Source organism: Acinonyx jubatus, chromosome D2 (genome assembly GCF_027475565.1).
Source record: "Acinonyx jubatus isolate Ajub_Pintada_27869175 chromosome D2, VMU_Ajub_asm_v1.0, whole genome shotgun sequence".
Classification (NCBI taxonomy): Eukaryota; Metazoa; Chordata; class Mammalia; order Carnivora; family Felidae; genus Acinonyx; species Acinonyx jubatus.
In genome coordinates, this window is record NC_069393.1 from 59,342,644 (window position 1) to 59,362,563 (window position 19,920).

The following is a 19,920-nucleotide window of genomic DNA, read 5'->3' on the forward strand; positions in this document are numbered from 1 at the left end:
GAGAAGGGGACAGAAGATCAGAAGCAGGCTCTTCATTGTCAGCAGCGAGCCCGATGTGCAGCTTGAATTCATGAACTGCGAGATCATGACCTGAACTGAAGTCAGACACTCAATCGACTGAACCACCCAGGCGCCCCTGCACAAATATTTCGAATTACATTTTGTATTAAATTTTGTTTCATGCTTTTTCATGACCATTTGTAGTAAACTATGTATTTACCATTGAAAAAAAATTTTTTTTAGCATTTATTTTTTGAGAGGCAGAGAGAGACAGTATGAGTGGGGAAGTGACAGAGAGAGGGGGAGACACAGAATCCGAAGCAGGCTCCAGGCTCTGAGCTGTCAGCACAGAGCCTGATGCGGGGCTTGAACTCACGAACAGGAGATAAGACTAGCTAGAATAGGGGTGGGGAGAAGGAGAAATGGGGAGTTACTGTTCAACGAATACAGAGCTTCAGCTGGGAAGATGAAAAAATTCTGGAAACGGATGGTGACTGCATAACAATGTGAATGTATTTAATTCCACAGGACTGTACATCTACAAATGGTTAAAATGGTAAATACAGGGGCACCCGGGTGGCTCAGTTGGTTAAGTGTCTGACTTCAGCTCAGGTCATGATCTCCTGTTGATTGAGGTCTTTCTGTAATCTCTGCGTCATGATCTCATTTTATGTGTTTATGAATTTGACTACTCTAGGTACCTCTTATGAGTGGAATCATCCATTTTCCTTTTGTGTCTGGCTTATATCACTTAGCCATAAGTGATATAAGGTTTATCCTTTTCAAGGTTTATCCATGTTGTAGCATGTGTCAGAGTTTCCTTCCTTTTTAAGGTTGAATACTATTCCATTGTGTGGATGTACCATATTTTCTTTATCCATTCACCTGTGAATGAACATTTGGGTTGTTTTCACCTTTTGACTATTGTGAATATTGCTGCTATGAACATTGGTATACAGGTATCTGTTTAAGTCCGTTTTCATTTCTTTTGGGTTATACTCAAAAGTGGAGTTGCTGAATCATATGATAAATTTATGTTTATTTTGTTTTTTGAGGAACCACCGTACTATTTTCCAGCTGCACTATTTTACATTCCCATCAGCAACTCACAAGACTTCTAGTGTCATGACCACTTTATTTAAACGTTTATTCTATAGTTAACAATAGGTGAACAGCAAATAATAGAGGCTTTAGAGTGGGGTTCTGACATAATCGTCCCTTCTCTCCTCACCAGTTAGAGGTGCAAAGCCCTTGACTTCTGAAAGCTTAAGAGATTAGTCCTCCTGTTTTCAGAACTCTCATTTTGAATGTCTCTGTGATGTCCCACGACAACATGCACCAGAACTTAGAATACCTCAGCTTATAGAACATTTAGACTGTTTCTAAATTCTTTTCTCTTATAAATACCATGGAATATATTTATGCAAAAGACTTTTTCCACATACAAGATTATCCTCTTAGGGTGAATTTCCAGAACTGGGAACTACTATAGATAATAGCTGACACTCAAGACAGTACCCACTGTATTCCAGGCACTGTTTTGAGTGTTTCATATATATTAACTCATTTAAGTAGTTACCATATGATAGCTACTTGTATCTCCAGTAAAAAAATTTTTAGGGGCACTTGGGTGGCTCAGTTGGTTAAGCGTCCAACTTCAGCTCAGGTCACGATCTCACGGTTCGTGGGTTCGAGCTCTGCTTCGGGCTCAGTGCTGAGGGCTCAGAGCCTGGACCCTGCTTCGGATTCTGTGTCTTCCTCTCTCTCTGCCCCTCCCGACTCACGCTCTGTCTTTCTTTTTAATGTTTATTTATTTTTGAGAGAGACAGAGCATGAGCAGGGGAGGGGCAGAGAGAGAGAGAGAGAGACACAGGACCCGAAGTAGGCTCCATCCAGGCTCTCAGCCGTCAGCACAGAGCCCGAAGCAGAGCTCGAACCCACGAACTGTGAGATCGTGACCTGAGCCGAAGTCAGACGCTTAAAACGACTGAACCACCCAGGTGCCCCTCATATCTCCATTTTAGAAAATAGACTTTTTTTTTTTTCTCTAAACAGACTTTATTTTCTAGGTTTATAGCAAAATTGGGTGGAAGTAGAGTTCCTGTATACCCTCTGCCCTCACACATGCACAGCCTCCCTGACTATTTTTTTTAAATATTTTTATTTATTTTTGAGAGCGAGAGAGAAACAGAGCACGAGCAGGGGAGGGGCAGAGAGAGAGGGAGACACAGAATCTGAAGCAGGCTCCAGGCGCTGAGCTGTCAGCACAGAGTCTGACACAGGGCTCAAACTTGTGAACTGTGAGATCATGAACTGAGCTGAAGTCAGATGCTTAAATGACTGAGCTACCCAGGTGCCCCATCCTGACTATTAACATCCAGTACCAGAATGGTATGTTTGTTACAATTGGTGAACCTACACGGACACATCATTATCACCCATACTCCATAGTTTACCTTAGGGTTTATTCTTCATGTCCCCATTTTTATAGATGAAGAAACTGAGGCACAGAGAGGATAGGTGATTTGCCCTCCAGCCAGGAAGTAGTAGAGCCAGGACTTGAGCATAGGTCACCTGGCTCCAGAGACTCTCTTTTCTGCACTGCTGACATTTTGGTGGTTCTTGATGCATATTTGGCGCTTTCTAATTTGGCAACATTTTGCTTTGTGTGGGTCAGATAGTGACACTTCAGTGTTGGGTGATTGCCCCAATTTGCCCAAGATTAATGGCTTTCCCTAGACATGAGGCTTTCAATTCTAAAGCCAAGGAAATCCTGGGAAAACAAGGACAAGTTGGTCACCCTACTTCAGTGGCACCGGAGTCCTGGGGCTCATGATGAAGTATTTTTAGTAACTAGATCAAGAGCTGGAGCTTCCCCAGATCATGGGAGGCCGGTGATGGCCAGAAGGATGAGAGGAAGTTGCCAGATACACTTCCTGTTCCCTGACCTGTCCACATTTGTTTCTGGGCACACTGACCAGGGCTCCTACTTGGTGTTCTGGAATTTAAACTGCCCAGCAGAGCAGTAGATCAGATTATGTGATGACTCTTCGTAAGTAACTGTCTTTTGATGGTTGGTGGGTGTTTGCTGCTTTTTGGAGAGGGGTGTAAAAGGACCCCGGATACTTGGGCTGGCTAACAGCCTAACCCTCCCCTGCAGCACACTTTTTCTGCCCAGAGCACAGCTGAGTGTAATTATACAATGCCTAGAGTGTTTGCTGTGCAGCTCAGGTATGTTGCAACATCCTGAGCTGTGGGCTGGCAGTAGGCAAACACATCTTGAAAAGATAGGTGGGTGGTCACATTTGTGACGTGAGAGGGATAAGGCTTGTTGCCAGCTCCACTATAGGATTGCCAGAGCACTTCCACTGGATGTTAGAGTATCTCGAGACCAGCAGGGGCCACTTCTTCTGGGGTCAGGCTGGTTCTTGATGGAAAGGGTTGCTGCCTGAGTCTGTTAGCTCATTCTTTTCGTCTTTACTGAGCACCTATTGTACACCAAGATATATATTCAGAGAAGTGTCCCTGCTCCCTGCTCTGCAGTCCTTTCCACCTAGTTCCTGCCTACTGCCTGTAGACAGCCAATATTATTAGTTTCTGATTTATTATTCCTGTGTTGCTTTTTGCACAAATGAGCAGATATATGTATATTTTCCTATCTTCCCCCTCTTTCTTCCTCAACAGGTAGTATACTGTAGTACTTTTTTTTTTTTTTTTTTTTACTTGACAGTATCCATATCAGTTTGTTAGCTCTCCCTCACAGTTGCCTAATACTCTTTGAATGGGCAGTTAGATTGTATCCGCTATTTTGCAATTACAAATTCTTAGAAGTGGGATTTCTGGGTCAAAAGGTAAAATATAGGGCACCTGGGTGGCTCAGTGGATTAAGCATCTGACTTCGGCTCAGGTCATGATCTTACGGTTCGTGAGTTCGAGTCCCACATTGGGTGAGTTCGAGCCCCGCTTCTCTCTCTGCCCCTTGTGGGATTCTCTCTCTCTCTCTCTCTCTCTCTCTCTCTCTCTCTCTCTCTCTCTTCACCCTCTCTCACTTGCAACCTTTCTCTCTCTCTCTAAGAAAAGGTAAAATATATGTAATTTTGTTAGGTATTGCTACCTTGCTCTCCAAAACGGTTGTGCTAACTTGTATTCCCACAAGCAGTGTATGAGAATACCTCTTTGCCCACAGCCTCATCAAGAGAATGATATCCTACGTCTTAATTTTTGCCAACCTGATAGATGAGAATTGTGTCTCTTGTTTTAATTTGTATTTAAGTTGCATTTCTCTTATGAGTGAGGTTGAACATCTCCTTGTATGCTTACAGCAGATATATCTGTACCTATATCTATATATCTATAGTTTGTCATTTTTTTTTACTATCAATCTTTTCTTTTCCCTCTCAATTTTTAAGAACAGCTTTATTGAGATATAACTTAACATACCATACAGTTCACCCACCTAACATAAACCTGTCATATATAATACATACTTGTCATATATCATGTATGCGTATAATTTAGTGGTTGTTAGTGCATTCACAGAGTTATGTAACCATCAGCATTATCTAATTTTAGAACTTTTTCATTACCCTAAAAAGCAACCCCATAGCCATTAGCAGACACTCCACGTTTGTCCTCAGTCCCCTGGCCCTACATAGTCACTAATCTGCTTTCTGTCTCTACAGATTTGCCTATTCTGGGCATTTTATATAATATACACATAATATGTATTATATATTACAAGTTATATCATTTGTCACATATCGATGGAATCATACAATATGTGGTCTTTTAAAAAATGTGTTTTAAGTATTTATTTATTTTTGAGGTAGTACAAGTGGGGCAGGGGCAGAGAGAGGGGGACAGAGGATATAAAGCGGGCTCTGCCACTGACAGCAGCAAGCCCAGTGTGGGGTTCGAACTCAGGAACTGTGAGATCGTGACCTAAGCTGAAGTTGGATGCTCAACCGACTGAGCCACCCAGATGCCCCAGTATATAGTCTTTTGTGACTGGCTCCTTTTACTTACCGTAAGTGATGTAATGCTTACAGTATTCCAAGTCGTTTCTAACATTTAATCCTCATAACAACTCTGATATAGTGACTGTTTTGTTATTATCCCCATTTAATGGATGAGGAAAGTGAGGCACAGAGAGGTTAAATGTCTCACTAAGGTCACATACAGTAAGAGGATGGACTTTGGAGTCAGGCAGACTTCAAGTCCAAGCTCTATCACTTGCTTGCTGTGTGACATGTGGAATATTACTTAAACTCTCTCTGGTGTCTTTTTCTCATGCTAGTTAAAATGAAGATAACAGTGGGTGAGTCTTGGAAAATTAAATGCTATAAGAAAAGTGCTTAGTCCAAGGCCTCAGACTTAACAGGCATTCAGTTAATCATAGTGGTTATTAATAGGTAGAGTCAGGTAAACCCAGCTTACTTGGTGTGGTTGGCCTTACCTCCTCTAGCACTTAGTTGTACCTGAGACATCAGCTTTTTTCTTTTTTTAAAGATATAATTCACATACCCTGAAATTTATCCTTTTAAAGTATACAATTCAGTGTTTTTTTAGTATATTCATAAGGTTGTGCAACCATCATCACTATTTAATTCCAGAACATTTCCATCACCCTAAAAAGAAACTGTACCCATTAGCAGTCACTCCCCATTCTCTACTCCCCCTAGCTCCTGGCAACCACTAATCTACTTTGTGTCTCTGGATTTGTTTATTCTGGACATTCTGTATAAATGGAATCATACACTATGTGGCTTCTTGTATCTGGCTTTATTCACTTAGCATCATGTTTTCAGGGTTCATCTGTGTTGTATCGGTACGTCATTCTTCTTTATTCCATTGTATGAATATACTACATTTTGTTTGTCCATCCATTGATACATTGGGTTGCTTCCACTTTCCGTGGCTATTACGAATAATGCTACTGTGAATGTTAATGTACAAGTTTTTGTATAAACGTATATTTTCCATCTCTTGGGTGTACACCTAGGAGTGGGGCTTCTGGGTCCTCTGGCAAGTTTATGTTTAACTTTAGGAGGAGCTGCCAAACTGTCTTACAAAGTAGCTCTGCCATTTTACATTCTGACCAGCAGCGTGTGAGAGTTCCAGTTTCTCCACATCCTTGTCAAGACTTGTTCTTGTCTTTTATTTTAGTCATCCTAGAGGATATGAAGTGGTACCTGAGTGTGGTTTTGATTTGAATTTCCCTATTAACTAACAGTGTTGAGCGTGAGATGCCAGCTTTTAGGTCAGCTCTTTTCTGCCCACCCCAGCTGCTGTGTTTCCTCCAGAAAGTGTCTCCTGGTTTCCTGCTCATCTTCTGCCTGGTGTTAGTGGTCATTCTGGCCTCTTGGAGGCTGACTGATACCTTCTTAGTCCTGGTGCTTGGGGCAGGCTTTTGGGGCAGATTTCCAGTGCCCGGCAGCTGTGTCTGGGATTAAAGGCACAGGTTCTCTCTGTGCACAGGTTGGTGTTACTCTTGAGGCTGCCACATCCGTCCTTAGGCTCACCAAACTGCTGGGACAAAGCCAGCCTCTCCCCTGGGGACCTCAGTGAGCAGGATCTGAAGTTCTTCAGCTGAAAACGGTCTCAACCATCCTTCTGCAACAAGACTGTTAGAACCCCTCACCCCCTCCTACCAGATTGGGGAGAGTCTGTATTGTATTCCTTTAAAATCTCCGTAGGAAGAAATTCCACTGGCCCTCTTTACCACCAGCTAGTATTTTAGCAGCCTTCGGTGTTAGAAACATTCTTTGCTCTGACCCAACTCCCTCCTCCTCCTGCAGCGTGTGCCAGTTTCCTCTCATGCTTTTCTTTCTCAGAGGATGTGAGAGACAGCCACCCCCTAGGAGGGGCTTCGTCCTCTGGTCAGACAAAACCGGTTTGGCTGGAGAAGCGCTCACGTGAGGAAGTCCACACCAAGCCAGGCCTCTCCGGGGGACTTTAAAGACTGAATGACCTTGTCCCTTGGCTATTGCCTCGGCAGTCTGCTTTGAAAAAGAGACCTTCTGACAGGCTCCAGGTTGTGTGTTTATCCTGAGGCTGGGCCATTCCAAACGCATGTTTCAGAGTTTAGAGGTTGCCTCCAGCCAGCCTGGTGGGTGGTAATCAAATGCAGGTGGACACCATCTGGCCGGCCTGTCCTTCCCAGCCAACCAAGTGAGGGCTGGCCTGCCTACCACAGAGTTGGCCCAGAAAGCACCCTTCGTGCAGGCAGATGGTGGACATGTGCACGTGCGCACACGCACGCCCCAACGTGCATGTGTGTGTGCACAGCCTCCTTAGAGAGGTGGTGTTGCTTGGATGCATATGATTTCTCTCTGCATCGGAGAGTTCTCCCCATCGCTCAGCCTGAGGAACATGTTCTTTTTGTCTGTTTCTCAAGTTTTTGTGGTTAGAAATCATGTATTTTTCTTGGCCCAAGATGAAAGCCCTGGAATAATGGTCTAATACATTTTACAAAGCTGCTTCTAATTGGAGGCTTCTTGAAATCTTCCCTTTGGCCTAGTGACCCATCTTCTTTGGTGGAGTTTTAACTGAGTCAGTCTTGCCTTACCTCGGATTTTCACACTCCTCTCACGCTTGCAGCCGCAGGGAGGTGGCTTTCCCGGCCTCTGCTTGCTTAGCTATTCCCTCAGCCCCCCTGCATCAAATTGCCCCCAAACCTGACAGCTCATCGGGGGAAGAAAATAGCTCATACTGTGTCCTGCCGAACAACTTCTAGTCTGGTCTCTGAAATTCTAGGTGTGTACCCTCAAAATGGATTCTGTCTCCCACGTTGCAAACCATGGACACCTCCTTTAGATGTAATTAGGCACAAGCATGACAACTTTAAGGACGGATTCCTTTTCAGTCCTTTGGAGGATGTGGCTTCTCAGAGGTGATCTCCCTGGTGCAGCAAGTGCAGGACGGCTGAGCTCACCCAGGCACACAAGCGAGGTGTCTGAGGTTCGGAGACTTTGGACTCTCTTTTTGTCCAGTCTCCTGGCCTGGCCTCTTGAGGCTGATGAGGATGATGATGAAGGAAAGGTGCCACACAGGATTCCAGGGTTGGACATCATCACCCTCCCTTCAGAATTCTTGCCGCGGACTGCCTGTTCCGGTAGCTTGTCTAGCAAGGAGGTGCTGGCTGTCATCTTAGTTTATGGTTTGTATTTGTCTGCTGAGGAGTTTACATGTGTATAATCATTGTGGCTCATGTTTGTACAAGATATAATTACTGGAAATTATATCATGAACATAGTTTAACTTTTAACCCTTCCCATGCTGGCAAGCCTCCTGAGCTCTCAGGAACTCTTCCCTGGACTCTTCCCTCACATAAGGGGGCATGCCACTCCCCAGCCAGGCCTTGCTATCACATCTACATTGTTTTCTTCTCTGGCAGAAGTCCATTTCAGGGGCTTCCCTGAAGACTTGGGGCCCCTGAGTGTTTCCTAGCCGTCAGAGGCAGGCATTCTTCCCTTGCCTCATCGTCACTGTGATGAGTGTGGCCACAGAGGCAGTAACTGTCATCACTCTTGGCCACCTGGGGATGAGCAGTGGGAGCAAACCATACTTCCCCCGTATTCTAGTGATTGACAGGTATACACAGGGTGCCAGTTTTCAGGAAGAGCATGTGCCGATCGATGAGTGCATGTGGCTTGCTGGGTTTCAGGAAGAATACAGGCCTTCCCAGTATTTGGAATCTGCCTGGGGATGTGTCCACAACTGCTGAGTTTGGAGACCAGCCAGCCCAGCTCAAAGATTGTATGTACCCTTGTGGGACAGAGTACAGATGAGAGTGGAGAAAGGATCTCATCCTCACAGAGCATACAGTAGGATTGTATCCTTAGCTAACTAAGTAGGTACTTAATAACAGTTCAAAGGAATAAGGAGTGTGAATAAGGAAGATTTTCAGTAATGGAGCCTTAATCACACAGAGGAATGTTCCAGAGCCACAAAATGTGGAACTCATAATTTAGAGTGCCACCAGGGGAATTTGATTGGCTGGGCCAAGGTCATACCCATGTACTGTGGCTGGCCGGAGGGCAAGACTAGTATTGTGGCTCCTTGCAGGCTATTGAGGGAGAGTCCTCTGATTAAGGGGTTTGGATGCCGAGGCCACCAAAAATAGGGGAGAACTTTAATGAACTTTAAAAACAGCGTTTTCTTAAGGTAGTTGAACTAAAAACATTTGCTTTTTATTCCTTTCAGATTTACAGGAACAGACGGACCTAGTGGTTTTGGCTTTGAATTGACATTTCGTCTGAAGAGAGAAACAGGAGAGTCTGCCCCCCCAACATGGCCAGCAGAGCTAATGCAGGGCTTGGCCAGATACGTGTTCCAGTCAGGTAAGAGCCCCACGAGCTGGTGGGTGTGGGGGTTCTTTTGCCATAAGGCTGGTTGGCTTTAAAGGGGAACTCATAGGTATATTTTGATAGCTGTGGAGTGACCTTTCCTGGGACTACCATACCCCATTTGTGCTATGAAGGTGGCTTGTTTTGCCTGGAGTTTCCTGGGTGGGAAGCTACCTGGGTCAGGGAAGAGAAGGATATGCTGCTCTGACCTCCAGCAGCAAGTGGGAGTTCCTGCCACAGTTTTTTGTTTTTTTTTTTTAATTTTATTTAAATTCAAGTTAGTTAACATATAGTGTAATAGTGATTTCAGGAGTAGAATTTAGTGATTCATCACTTATATATAATACCCAGCACTCATCCCAACAAGTGCCCTCCTTAACGCCCGTCACTCATTTAGCCCGTCACTCATTTATCCCCCACCCCAACACCCCACTAGCAACCTCAGTGTGTTCTCTGTATTTAAGGGTCTCTTATGGTTTGCTTCCCTCTATGTTTTTATCTTATTTTTCCTTCCTTTCCCCTAAGTTCATCTGTCCTGTTTCTAAAATTCCACATATGAGTGGAATCGTATTATACTTATCTTTCTCTGATGGACTTATTTTGCTTAGCATAATACATTCTAGTTCTATCCACATTGCAAATGGCAAGCTCTCATTCCTTCTGATTATTGAGTAATACCCCATTGTGAATATATATACCACATCTTCTTTATCCATTTGTCAGTCGATGGACATTTAGGCTCTTTCCATAATTTGGCTATTGTTGATAATGCTGCTATAAACACTGGGGTGCATGTGCCCCTTCAAAACAGCATTTTTGTATCCTTTGGATCAATACCTAGTAGTGCAATTGCTGGGTCATAGTTTAGCTCTATTTTTAATTTTTTGAGGAACCTCCATACTGTTTTCCAGAGTGGCTGCACCAGTTTGCATTCCCACCAGCAGTGCAAAAGTGTTTCCCTTTTTCCACATCCTTGCCAACATCTGTTGTTTCCTGAGTTGTTAATTTTAGCCATTCTGACAGATGTGAGGTGGTATCTCATTGTGGTTTTGGTTTGTATTTCCCTGATGATGGGTGATGTTGAGCATTTTTTCATGTGTCTATCAGCCATCTGGATGTCTTCTTTAGAAAAGTGTCTGTTCATGTCTTTTGCTCATTTCTTCACTGGATTCTTTGTTTTTTGTTTGTTGAGTTTGGTAACTTTTTTATAGATTTTGGATACAAACCCTTTATCCAATATGTCATTTGCAAATATCTTCTCCCGTTCCATCGTTGCCTTTTAGTTTTATTGTTTCCTTCACTGTGCAGAAGCTTTTTATCTTGATGAGGTAGGTCCCAGTAGTTCATTTTTGCCTTTGTTTCCCTTGCCTCTGGAGACATGTCTAGTAAGAAGTTGTTGCAGCTAAGGTCAAAGAGGTTGCTCTCCTCTAGGATTTCGATGGTTTCCTGTCTTACATTTAGGTCTTTCATCATCTTGAGTTTATTTTTGTATATGGCGTAAGAAAGTGGTCCAGGTTCATTCTGCAGCATGTCACTGTCCAGTTTTCCCAAGACCATTTGCCAAAGAGACTGTCTTTTTCCCACTGGATATTCTTTCCTGCTTTGTCGAAGATTGGTTCCTGCCACTATTCTAATACCCTGAGCCCTTGTTGCAGACTGCCAGCCATTCTTCTGATGCCCAGTGAGCCAAATTCCAACTCAGCATGGAACTGACTAGCTCTTTCTCTGTCTGTCCCATTTCCCATAATTAGCATGGTCCTTGCTCCATGCTGCCAGTGGCCTAGCCATCTCTATTTCTGGGGTTACAAGCTCATGTGTTAATCTTGGTTAAGGCTTGGATTAACAGTAGAGGGTGTGGCAGAGAGAGAGAATTGCCAAGAGTTTGCTCCCTCAGAGTGTAAAGGGGAAGCTGGAATCAGGCAGGACCTTGACAGAAAAATTTGATTCACATGATTCAAGTGGCTTCCAGGGGATGGTCCTGTGCTCCTACTGCCCCTCTGGAGACTGCTAACATGGTACCTGAAGTGGGGACATTGTGCTGGCACCTTGGTCTCCCGCTCTTAGCTCAGCTTGCCTATAGTCTTTCAGTGGGATGAAACGTTAGAGCAAAATTTAGTACCTTTTATGAAGGGTTTCTTAACATCTGAATGTTTCTGTGCGGCTAATTAATTGCTGAGAAACATTTCCCATATGACCTCAGATTTTGTTTCTTGGGTTTGGTAAGTAGCCTTCAGATGAAGGCCAAGACTTTTTTGTCCAACTCATTTGCTCTTTGGCTGCCATAAATGAGCAGCATCTAGGCCAGGGTCTCTCAAAGTGTGGTCCTTGGATCCCCTGCATCAGAAGCACCTAGAGAGCTTGTTACAAACACATATTCATAGGCCCCAAGGAGACCTCTGACTCAGTCTTTTGGAGGTGATGTTCCCAGATGCTTCTGGTAGAGACTAAATTTGGAGAACCATAGATCTGGCAGCTTCTCTAATAAGTAGAGTGACTTCCCCTCCACAGCTTTAAGTACGTTATAAATTGGAGGTGCGATAGATCCTTTAGGTTGCACTCATCTGTCCTTGTTCCAGACCCCTGAGGTCAGTTGTTGGCAGGGTGACTGTCACATAATGGGACTGATCCTTAACTACTATCTACCATTGTGTGTCCTATAGGATAGTCCCCTTTGGGAGACTATAGGAGGCCCTTTTCTAAGCAAGGGTTCCCAAACCTGGCTGCTCATGAGATCCTCTGGGGAGTTTGTCCACACACGGATTCCCAGACCCCCTGCATGGCTGTGATTCAGTTGATCGATCAGAGATGAGACTGAGGCATCTGTTTCTTAATCAGCTTCCCAAGGGATTCTAATGCACCTGGTCTGGGGATGATGTTTGGGTTCTAAAGGATGGTTGACCAGGAAGAAGTAACATTCACAGGGGAAGGGGGAGCAGCCTGCTTGAAGCAGTGGACCATGTGATTTGGTACTGTCCTAATGTGGTTTGCAGAATCTTTTAAATTGTGCCAGGAGGGGTGCCTGGGTGGCTCAGTCGGTTAAGCATCCAACTCTTGATTTTGGCTCAGGTCATGATCTCACAGTTTGTGAGATAAAGCCCCATGTTGGGCTCTGTGCTGACAGTGTGGAGCCAGCTTGGGATCTTTTCTCTCTCCCTCTCTGTCTGCCCCTTCTCTGCTCTCACTCTCTCTCTCAAAATAAATTAAAAAAATAATAATAACAAAATAAAATTGTGCCAAGAGTCTATTGCCTGAACCCTTTGTGTCCTCCCTCTTTCCCTTCTTGGGATGCCTGAGGCTGACTCTAATACAGAACTGTCTTTGGAGGGGCACCTGGTTGGCTCAGTCTGTTGAACATCAGACTTCGGCTTGGGTGGTGATCTTACGGTTGGCAAGTTTGAGCCCTGCATTGGACTTGCTGTTGTCAGTGCAGAGCTTGCTTGGGATCCTCAGACCCCACTCTCTCTCAAAAATAAATAAACATTAGGAAAAAAACCTGCCTTTGGAAAAATAGACTTTTCTTGATGGGGAATTTAATCTGCTGTAGGAAAGGGGGCTCTAAAAACTAGGTCTTGCTTGTATAGACAGGTAATTCCCTGCCCACTGCTTAAGCCAGTGCATTTATGTTTGTTTCCATTTAATGTACCTGTTTGGGTAGATAGAGATCAGAGAAAGGTAAAAATGGGTATTATGAATCACTGTCAGGAGGAATCAAGCAGATGAACTTCTGAAATAGTTCTCCTTTATAGTTCTGAAGTAATAGTGCAAGTAAGTGGAAAAGTAAGATTTAACCTGCAGTGGTTCATTTCACTCACACAGTAAACATCACTAGTGACCATTTTGAACCACTAATGTGATCATCGGTTCAGGCAGATCATCAACAGTTGCTTAAAACCATTGGATAAAAAGATTGTTAGGGAGCAAGATATTCTCAGGGACTCAGAGAAACCCTCCACAGTTTACGTATTTATTATAGAGAAAAATACATTTACAATGACAAGATTTGGTTGGATACCTTAACCAAATGCTAGAACATAGGAATACTAATAGTGAAATAAATTATTATTTATGTACCTTTTTATGTGTGACAGTGTGAAGTATAAAACATCAACGGTGGTGGGGGAGGTGCCTGGGTGACTCAGTCAGTTAAGCGCCTGACTTTGGCTCAAGTCATGATCTTGCAGTTCGTGAGTTTGAGCCCTGTTTTCGTCTCTTTGCTCTCAGCACGGAGCCCACTTTGGATCCTCTGTCGCCTTCTCTCTCTGTCCCTCCCCCACTTGTGCTGTCTCTCTCTCAAAAATAAATAAACATTAAAAAATAATCATTAAAATATCAAGTGTGTAGCACTTTTACAAAAATGTTTCACCTATGTTGAATCATGAGCAAACAGTCAGACAAATCTAGATGATAGGAATATTTTACAAGACAAATTTCTGGACCCTTCAAAAATGTCAATGCTATGCAAGATAATACAAGGGCAGGGGTCGGGGTCTATACTAGATTAAAGGACACATAACAGTTGTTTTGTTGTTTTTTTTTTTACTTAAAAAAATTTTTTTTTTAACGTTTTATTTATTTTTGAGACAGGGAGAGACAGGGCATGAACAGGGGAGGGTCAGAGAGAGGGAGACACAGAATCTGAAACAGGCTCCAGGCTCTGAGCTGTCAGCACAGAGCCCGATGCGGGGCTCGAACTCACGGACCGCGAGATCATGACCTGAGCCGAAGTCGGCCACTTAACCAACTGAGCCACCCAGATGCCCCAGTTGTTTTTTTTTTTTAATCTTTATTTATTTTTGAGAGATAGAGACAGAGCGTGAGCAGGAGAGGAACAGAGAGAAGGAGACACAGAATATAAGGTTACGAGCTGTCAACAGAGGTTCCAACACGGGGCTCGAACCCACGAACTGCAAGATCATGACCTGAGCTGAAGTCAGATGCTCAACCGACTGAGCCACCCAGGCGCCCTGACACATAACAGTTTAAATGAACTTTTCATTTAAAATTTTTTTAAAAAATGGGGTGTACCTGGGTAACTCAGTTGGTTAAACATCTCTGACTTGGGCTCAGGCTATGATCTCATGGTTCGTGAGTTCAAGCCCCTCGTTGGACTGTCTGCTGTTGTCGTGGAGCCTGCTTCAGATCCTCTGCCTCCCTCTCTCTCTGCCCCTCCCCCACTCGTTCTGTCTCTCTTTCTCTGTCTCTCAAAAATAAACATTAAAAAAATTTTTTTTAATGCACTTTGATCCTTGATTAGACCCTGTATTGGGGAAAAAAAGGATATTTTTAGGTCCATTGGAAAAGTATAAATATAGGCTGTATATTAGATAAAAGTATCATACAACTGTGAAATTGCTTGGGTGTGATATAATATAATGGTTATATGGGATAATGTGCTTGTTCTTAGGAGATAAAAGCTGAAGTACTCATGAATAAAATGACACAAATTCTACAACTTAAGTTTCAAATGATTAGGCGAAAAAATAGTGTGTGGAGAGAGAAGAGAAAGCAAATGTAGCAAAATATTAATGACCCTGGTGAATCTAGGTGAAGGGTATATGGGTATTCACCATACTGACCTAACTTTTCTATGTGACTGAAATTTTTTAAATAAAAGTTGAGGCTGTTCCTTGAGTGTACTCTGGCTGGTGTATGTTCCACGGTCCCTTCTGGACCAGTGGCCCCTTTCATGGTGTCTTTAATGTGACTTCAGATCACTTCAGGCATTGCACAGCAGCAGCAGGATGACTACACTCCTAAAAGTGTGATACTTGATTTTCTGTTTTCCAGATTTTGTGTAATATGATAATACAACTTAAATAATAGCTAAAACAAGTCTAGCTGAAATTCTTTTTGGAACATGGCAGGGAATAATAAATTATTTAAATAATGGGAAAATGACTTTTAAAAGTATATGGTAACCGATATAAGGTAGGAGACCGTGGCTATGTGCCTAAATGGTAAGGACAAGAGCTCACATTTAGTTGTGTGTTCCATGTGCCAGCCACAATTACAGATGCTCACTGAATATGTAGTGAAGCCCCATGAGTTAGGCACTGTTATACCAGCTTTACAGTTGCAGAGAGCAAGACAGTATGGAAAAGTGAAGTAGCATGTGCAAGATCACACATCTAGGAGATGCAAAGCAGGATTTGAACGCAGGCAGGTTAGTTCTTAATGCCATTCTCTTAACCATGAGGCTGTGTTTCCTGTGGCTCAGCTGCTGTCTGGGTCGCTGGATGTCTCAGGCTGGGCAATGAGATTGGAGACTGTGGATGAATCCACTGGTTCACATGGCCTGTGAGCTCCATCATGTCTCACTCTATCACTCTGGAACATTTGAAAAATAGAGCGAGCAGAAACCATTCATGATATCACCAAAATCCTCTTAAATCCGTCCTTCCACCCTTTAACTTTTCATTCATGAAAAAATGTATATAAAAATTACAGCTTGATGACTTTTCACAAACTGAACACACCCATATAACCAGCACCTAAATCAAGAAACAGGCTAGTTCTCCAGAAACCTACCTTGAGCCTCCTTTTAATCACCGTCCCTTGTTCTTTTCTTTTCTTTCCTTTTTTCCCCCCATTTCACTGCATAATACAAGTCCTGAGCGCCATATGCCTTAACTTGTTGGTACTAAGCTAAGGAGCTCCCATTTCCACTCCTCTGCTCCTAAACCAAGAGTACTGTTCGCCATCCTGTGTGTGACTGCCAGGTCAAGGGGACAGCCTAGTATGACAGTTAAGAGCATGGCCCCTGGGCCCCTGATCCACTGCCTTCATTCTTCGCTTTGTCAGTTACTACCTCCTGACTTTGGGCAGTGTAACCCATTTACTCATCTGTAAAGGAGGGGTAATAATAGTAACTACACATGAAGTTATTGAGGGGATGAAATGAGCTAATACCTCTAAAGCGTTTAGAATGGTACCTGATATATATAGTAAGAACTATGTAAGTGTTAGCTGTAATATTAATAATATTGTAGTTATTATATATTTATTATATATAATATAAATATAAATTTATAATTGATATATAATTTATAATTACTATAAATTTATAATATTATTAATATTTTTATTAAAAACTATATGGATGGAGAAGGTCGGTACCTTGATCTTTCTTTGCAATGACAATAAAGATGCCATTTGACAACAAAACCCTGTTAGGAAGGAAGTGACTTGCTTGTCCCTGAATCAGATGCTTGTCTCAGCTGATATGATGATATTTGATGCCATTATCTTTCTGCCACAAAGAGAATCAATAATAGTGGTACAAATAAATTGCCTTGTGTTCATCACATACAATGAAAAAACAAATTCAGTTGAACTCTGGCTCCTTGATTTATGTAGTTGACAGTACCTGTAAAATCTTATACAGATCAATTCGTGTTCTAAGTGCAATAGAGCCCATGCAGTTTAATGGGGCCTTGTAGTAATTCCTTTTATTAGGTGAAGAATCTTTTATTTTATTTTTATGTTTTTTAAGTCTATTTATTTTGAGAAAGAGTGAGAGCACACATGTGCACATGCCCAAGCGAGCACGAGCCAGGGAGGGGCAGAGAGAGAGGGAGAGAGAAAGAATCCCAAGCAGCTTCCCTTACTGTTAGCGCCGAGGTGGAGCCCCACGTGGGGCCCAAACTCATGAACCTGTCAGATCATGACCTGAGCCTAAATCAAGAGTCAAACACTTAACCACTGAATGAGCCACCCAAGCTCCCCAAATCTTTTTAGTGTGAATAATTGCCCCTATTGTAACTGTTTTGTAAGACTGAGTTTAGGCCTTTCAGGATTTCTCAGAGCCTTCTTTTGATGCTGCAGAGAACCTCCCTTGTAGTGAGTGGGCATTGCTCTGGCCCTGAGTGGTTACCCTCTACAAGGGTTACACATATGCTGTCATACAGAACACATATTTTAGGTTTGATGTGTACACAGATATACCTACGTGTGTAACTAACAATATAATTCTGCTTGATGGTTTTGCCTCACCTGTGCTGCCTCCCTTAAACTCAGTGACTTTATATGGAGCACTCCACCCATTTGCATGTGAGAACATGCTGAGCAGCGTCATCAAGTAAGTAGAATGCTTAGACCTGCTTTTCCAGGTCTAAATAGCATCCACAGCCTTGGACGTAGCATCAGGGCACTTGATAGGCAAGGGAAAGAGGGACAAAGCTCTAGGGAGTGTGGTGGTGGGTGGCAGAGCACACACCCAGTTGTGGGGCCGTGTGAGGCTGCCTCTGAAGCCAGCTCTGAAGAATGACTCAGAATGGTCCTGAAACTTAGCCAAAGGACGGTTGGTTGGTTTGCTCAGAGGTGGGAAGTTGAGCTGTAGAGAAAAGGAAGTAGAAATGAGAGAGGCCTGGGAAAGAATATCCAGAGAAGGTGAAGGATTCAAGCCGTAGGGGTGGGGCAGGTTAGTGTTTATTTTAGTCAGGTTGCTTCTAGTTATAAGAAAATGACAGGGGCACCTGGGTGGCTCAGTCTGTTGAGCGTCCGACTTCGGCTCAGGTCATGATCTCACAGCTCATGTGTTCAAGCCCCGTGTCAGGCTCTGTGCTGACAGTTCAGAGCCTGGAGCCTGCTTCGGATTCTGTGTATGTGTGTGTCTCTCTCTCTGCCCGTAACCTACTCGCATTCTGTCTCTGTCTCAAAAATAAATAAACATTAAAAAAAAAAAAAAGAAAATGACAGAAACCCAACTCAAACTACCTTAAACAATAACAGACTTTATGGCTCAGGAAAATGGGATGTCCAGGGTTTCAGGCATGGCTTGATCTATCTGTTCAAACAGTGTCCTCAAGGCTCTGATTCACGTATTGGTCTTGTACTATAGACTGACTCTCCCTACATTCCAGGAAAATTGAACACCACCAGTTAGTTCCTGGTTCTCTCAGTTTGTAGTCCCAGCAGGTAGGAGGCTTTTTTCTTCCAACATTCCTACATCAGTCTTGGGGAAGGACTCAGATTAGTTCTGCCCGGGCCATGTGACCACCCTGGTTGTTGGTGGTGGTTGAGATGGAGCACCAGAATTTATGTTTAAGCTTCTCCCCTCTCCTCACTTCCAACCTCATGGAGAAGGAAAGAAGTCTTCTAAAGCAAAGAGCAACTCCTGGAAGAAAAAGATTAGGTATAGTTCTGGGTAGGCAAAATCAGCGGCTCTCATGGGCCACAGGGATATCTGTTACCTAGTAATCTTGGTGTGCAGTTATGCTTGGAAGTCCAATCATTAGAGAGTGCATAGATTGAGCGGGTGCCTTTTGTTCTGCCTTGTTGTATCTGTTGGGATGGTTTTGACCACAGGTAATAGAACATCCTGAGTAAAATGGCCTAACAATAATGGCACTTGTCTTACAAGTCATCTAGAAGCGGGGCAGTTCCTGGGTTGGTTGCCCTTTGTTCAGTGAAGTTGTTTAGGACCTGAGTTCCTTCTGACTTCCTGCTCTGCCTTACTCAGCACTTTGGCTTGCCTTTTTAAACTGGTTCCTTCATAGTCCAAAGATGGCTACCATTATCTCTAGCATCCTGGAATCACATTTGACAGAGTCTATAAGCAGTAAAAGAGACACTTCTGCCCTGTGTCTCTTTTAAAGACCAAACAACTGCATAGAACTGCCCTCATTGATCTCCCCTTACATCTCCTTGGCTAGGGTTATGTCAGGAAGGTGCAATCGTGTTGGTTTACAAATCAGTATCCACCTCCTAGGGCTGGGATGGGCCCTGGTGCCCTGAGGGGCCAGCCAAGGAAAGGCAGAGGAAGAAAATTGGAGTTCTGTTAATAAGGAAGGGAATGGCTCCAGGTGGGCAAAACAGTATCTGCACTCCCACCCAAGGAGCCCTTTCCCGGCCTGGGGTCAGAGGACCCTTGCATATTGATCAGGACACTTGGCCAGTACTAAAGTATCAAGTGGAAAGAGAATGTTCTAGTCACAAGGACAGGGGAGCTGTCGTTTCACCTGCTACAGGAGATTTAGAATCAAATCCAGCCTCCGGCATGAATCATTTGGTAAGTTCTGTAGTACATCCATCAGGAACTACCAGCAGACACTTCAGCTTCTTTCCTTCCCACTTTGCAGCCAGTTTCTCTTACTTCCCATTCCCTTTTAATTTTATGATCAGCTTATTCCTTCTTCTCAGATTGCCAGTGACTGCTCCCCTGCCCCCTACCCTCTGGGTTTCATTAAAGAGAAACCATTCCCCAACTCAGCAGGGCTTGATTTCCAAGCTGCGCTTCAGAATTCTGCTGGAGAGGCTGTCTGCTCCCTGTTCTGCCATTGGTGGGCCTTAACCACAGATTCCGAGGCAATTTCACTTGAGTTTTAGGAGAAACATGGCCCCCCAACCTTGTAACTGACACTGTGGAAATTCAAGTGCCTTCACTTGCTGCTGTTTAATGACAACCTCATGACATGTGCTGAGTCTGCTCAATTTGTGATTCGGACCCAAGCGGGGGGACAGGGCAGCACAGTGGAGCGTCCTGAGTTATCAGAGCCGGTAGCTAATTGAACTCTGTGGTATTGACAGACTAAGGCCAACAGAGACTTCTTTTTTTTTTTTTAATATTTTCTTT

At 43.5% G+C, this 19,920-nt stretch overlaps 1 protein-coding gene across 4 annotated transcripts in view; it reads left to right on the forward strand.

The window, feature by feature from the left end:
* The window catches only part of SUFU (SUFU negative regulator of hedgehog signaling), a 122,859-nt gene that overhangs the window by 26,968 nt on the left and 75,971 nt on the right, over positions 1-19,920 (forward strand). For all 4 annotated transcript variants that reach the window (XM_027062956.2, XM_027062957.2, XM_027062954.2 and 1 more), the window contains exon 3: positions 9,205-9,341. In XM_027062956.2, the coding sequence (XP_026918757.1) occupies positions 9,205-9,341 (137 nt within the window). The remainder of the gene's footprint in view (positions 1-9,204; positions 9,342-19,920) is intronic.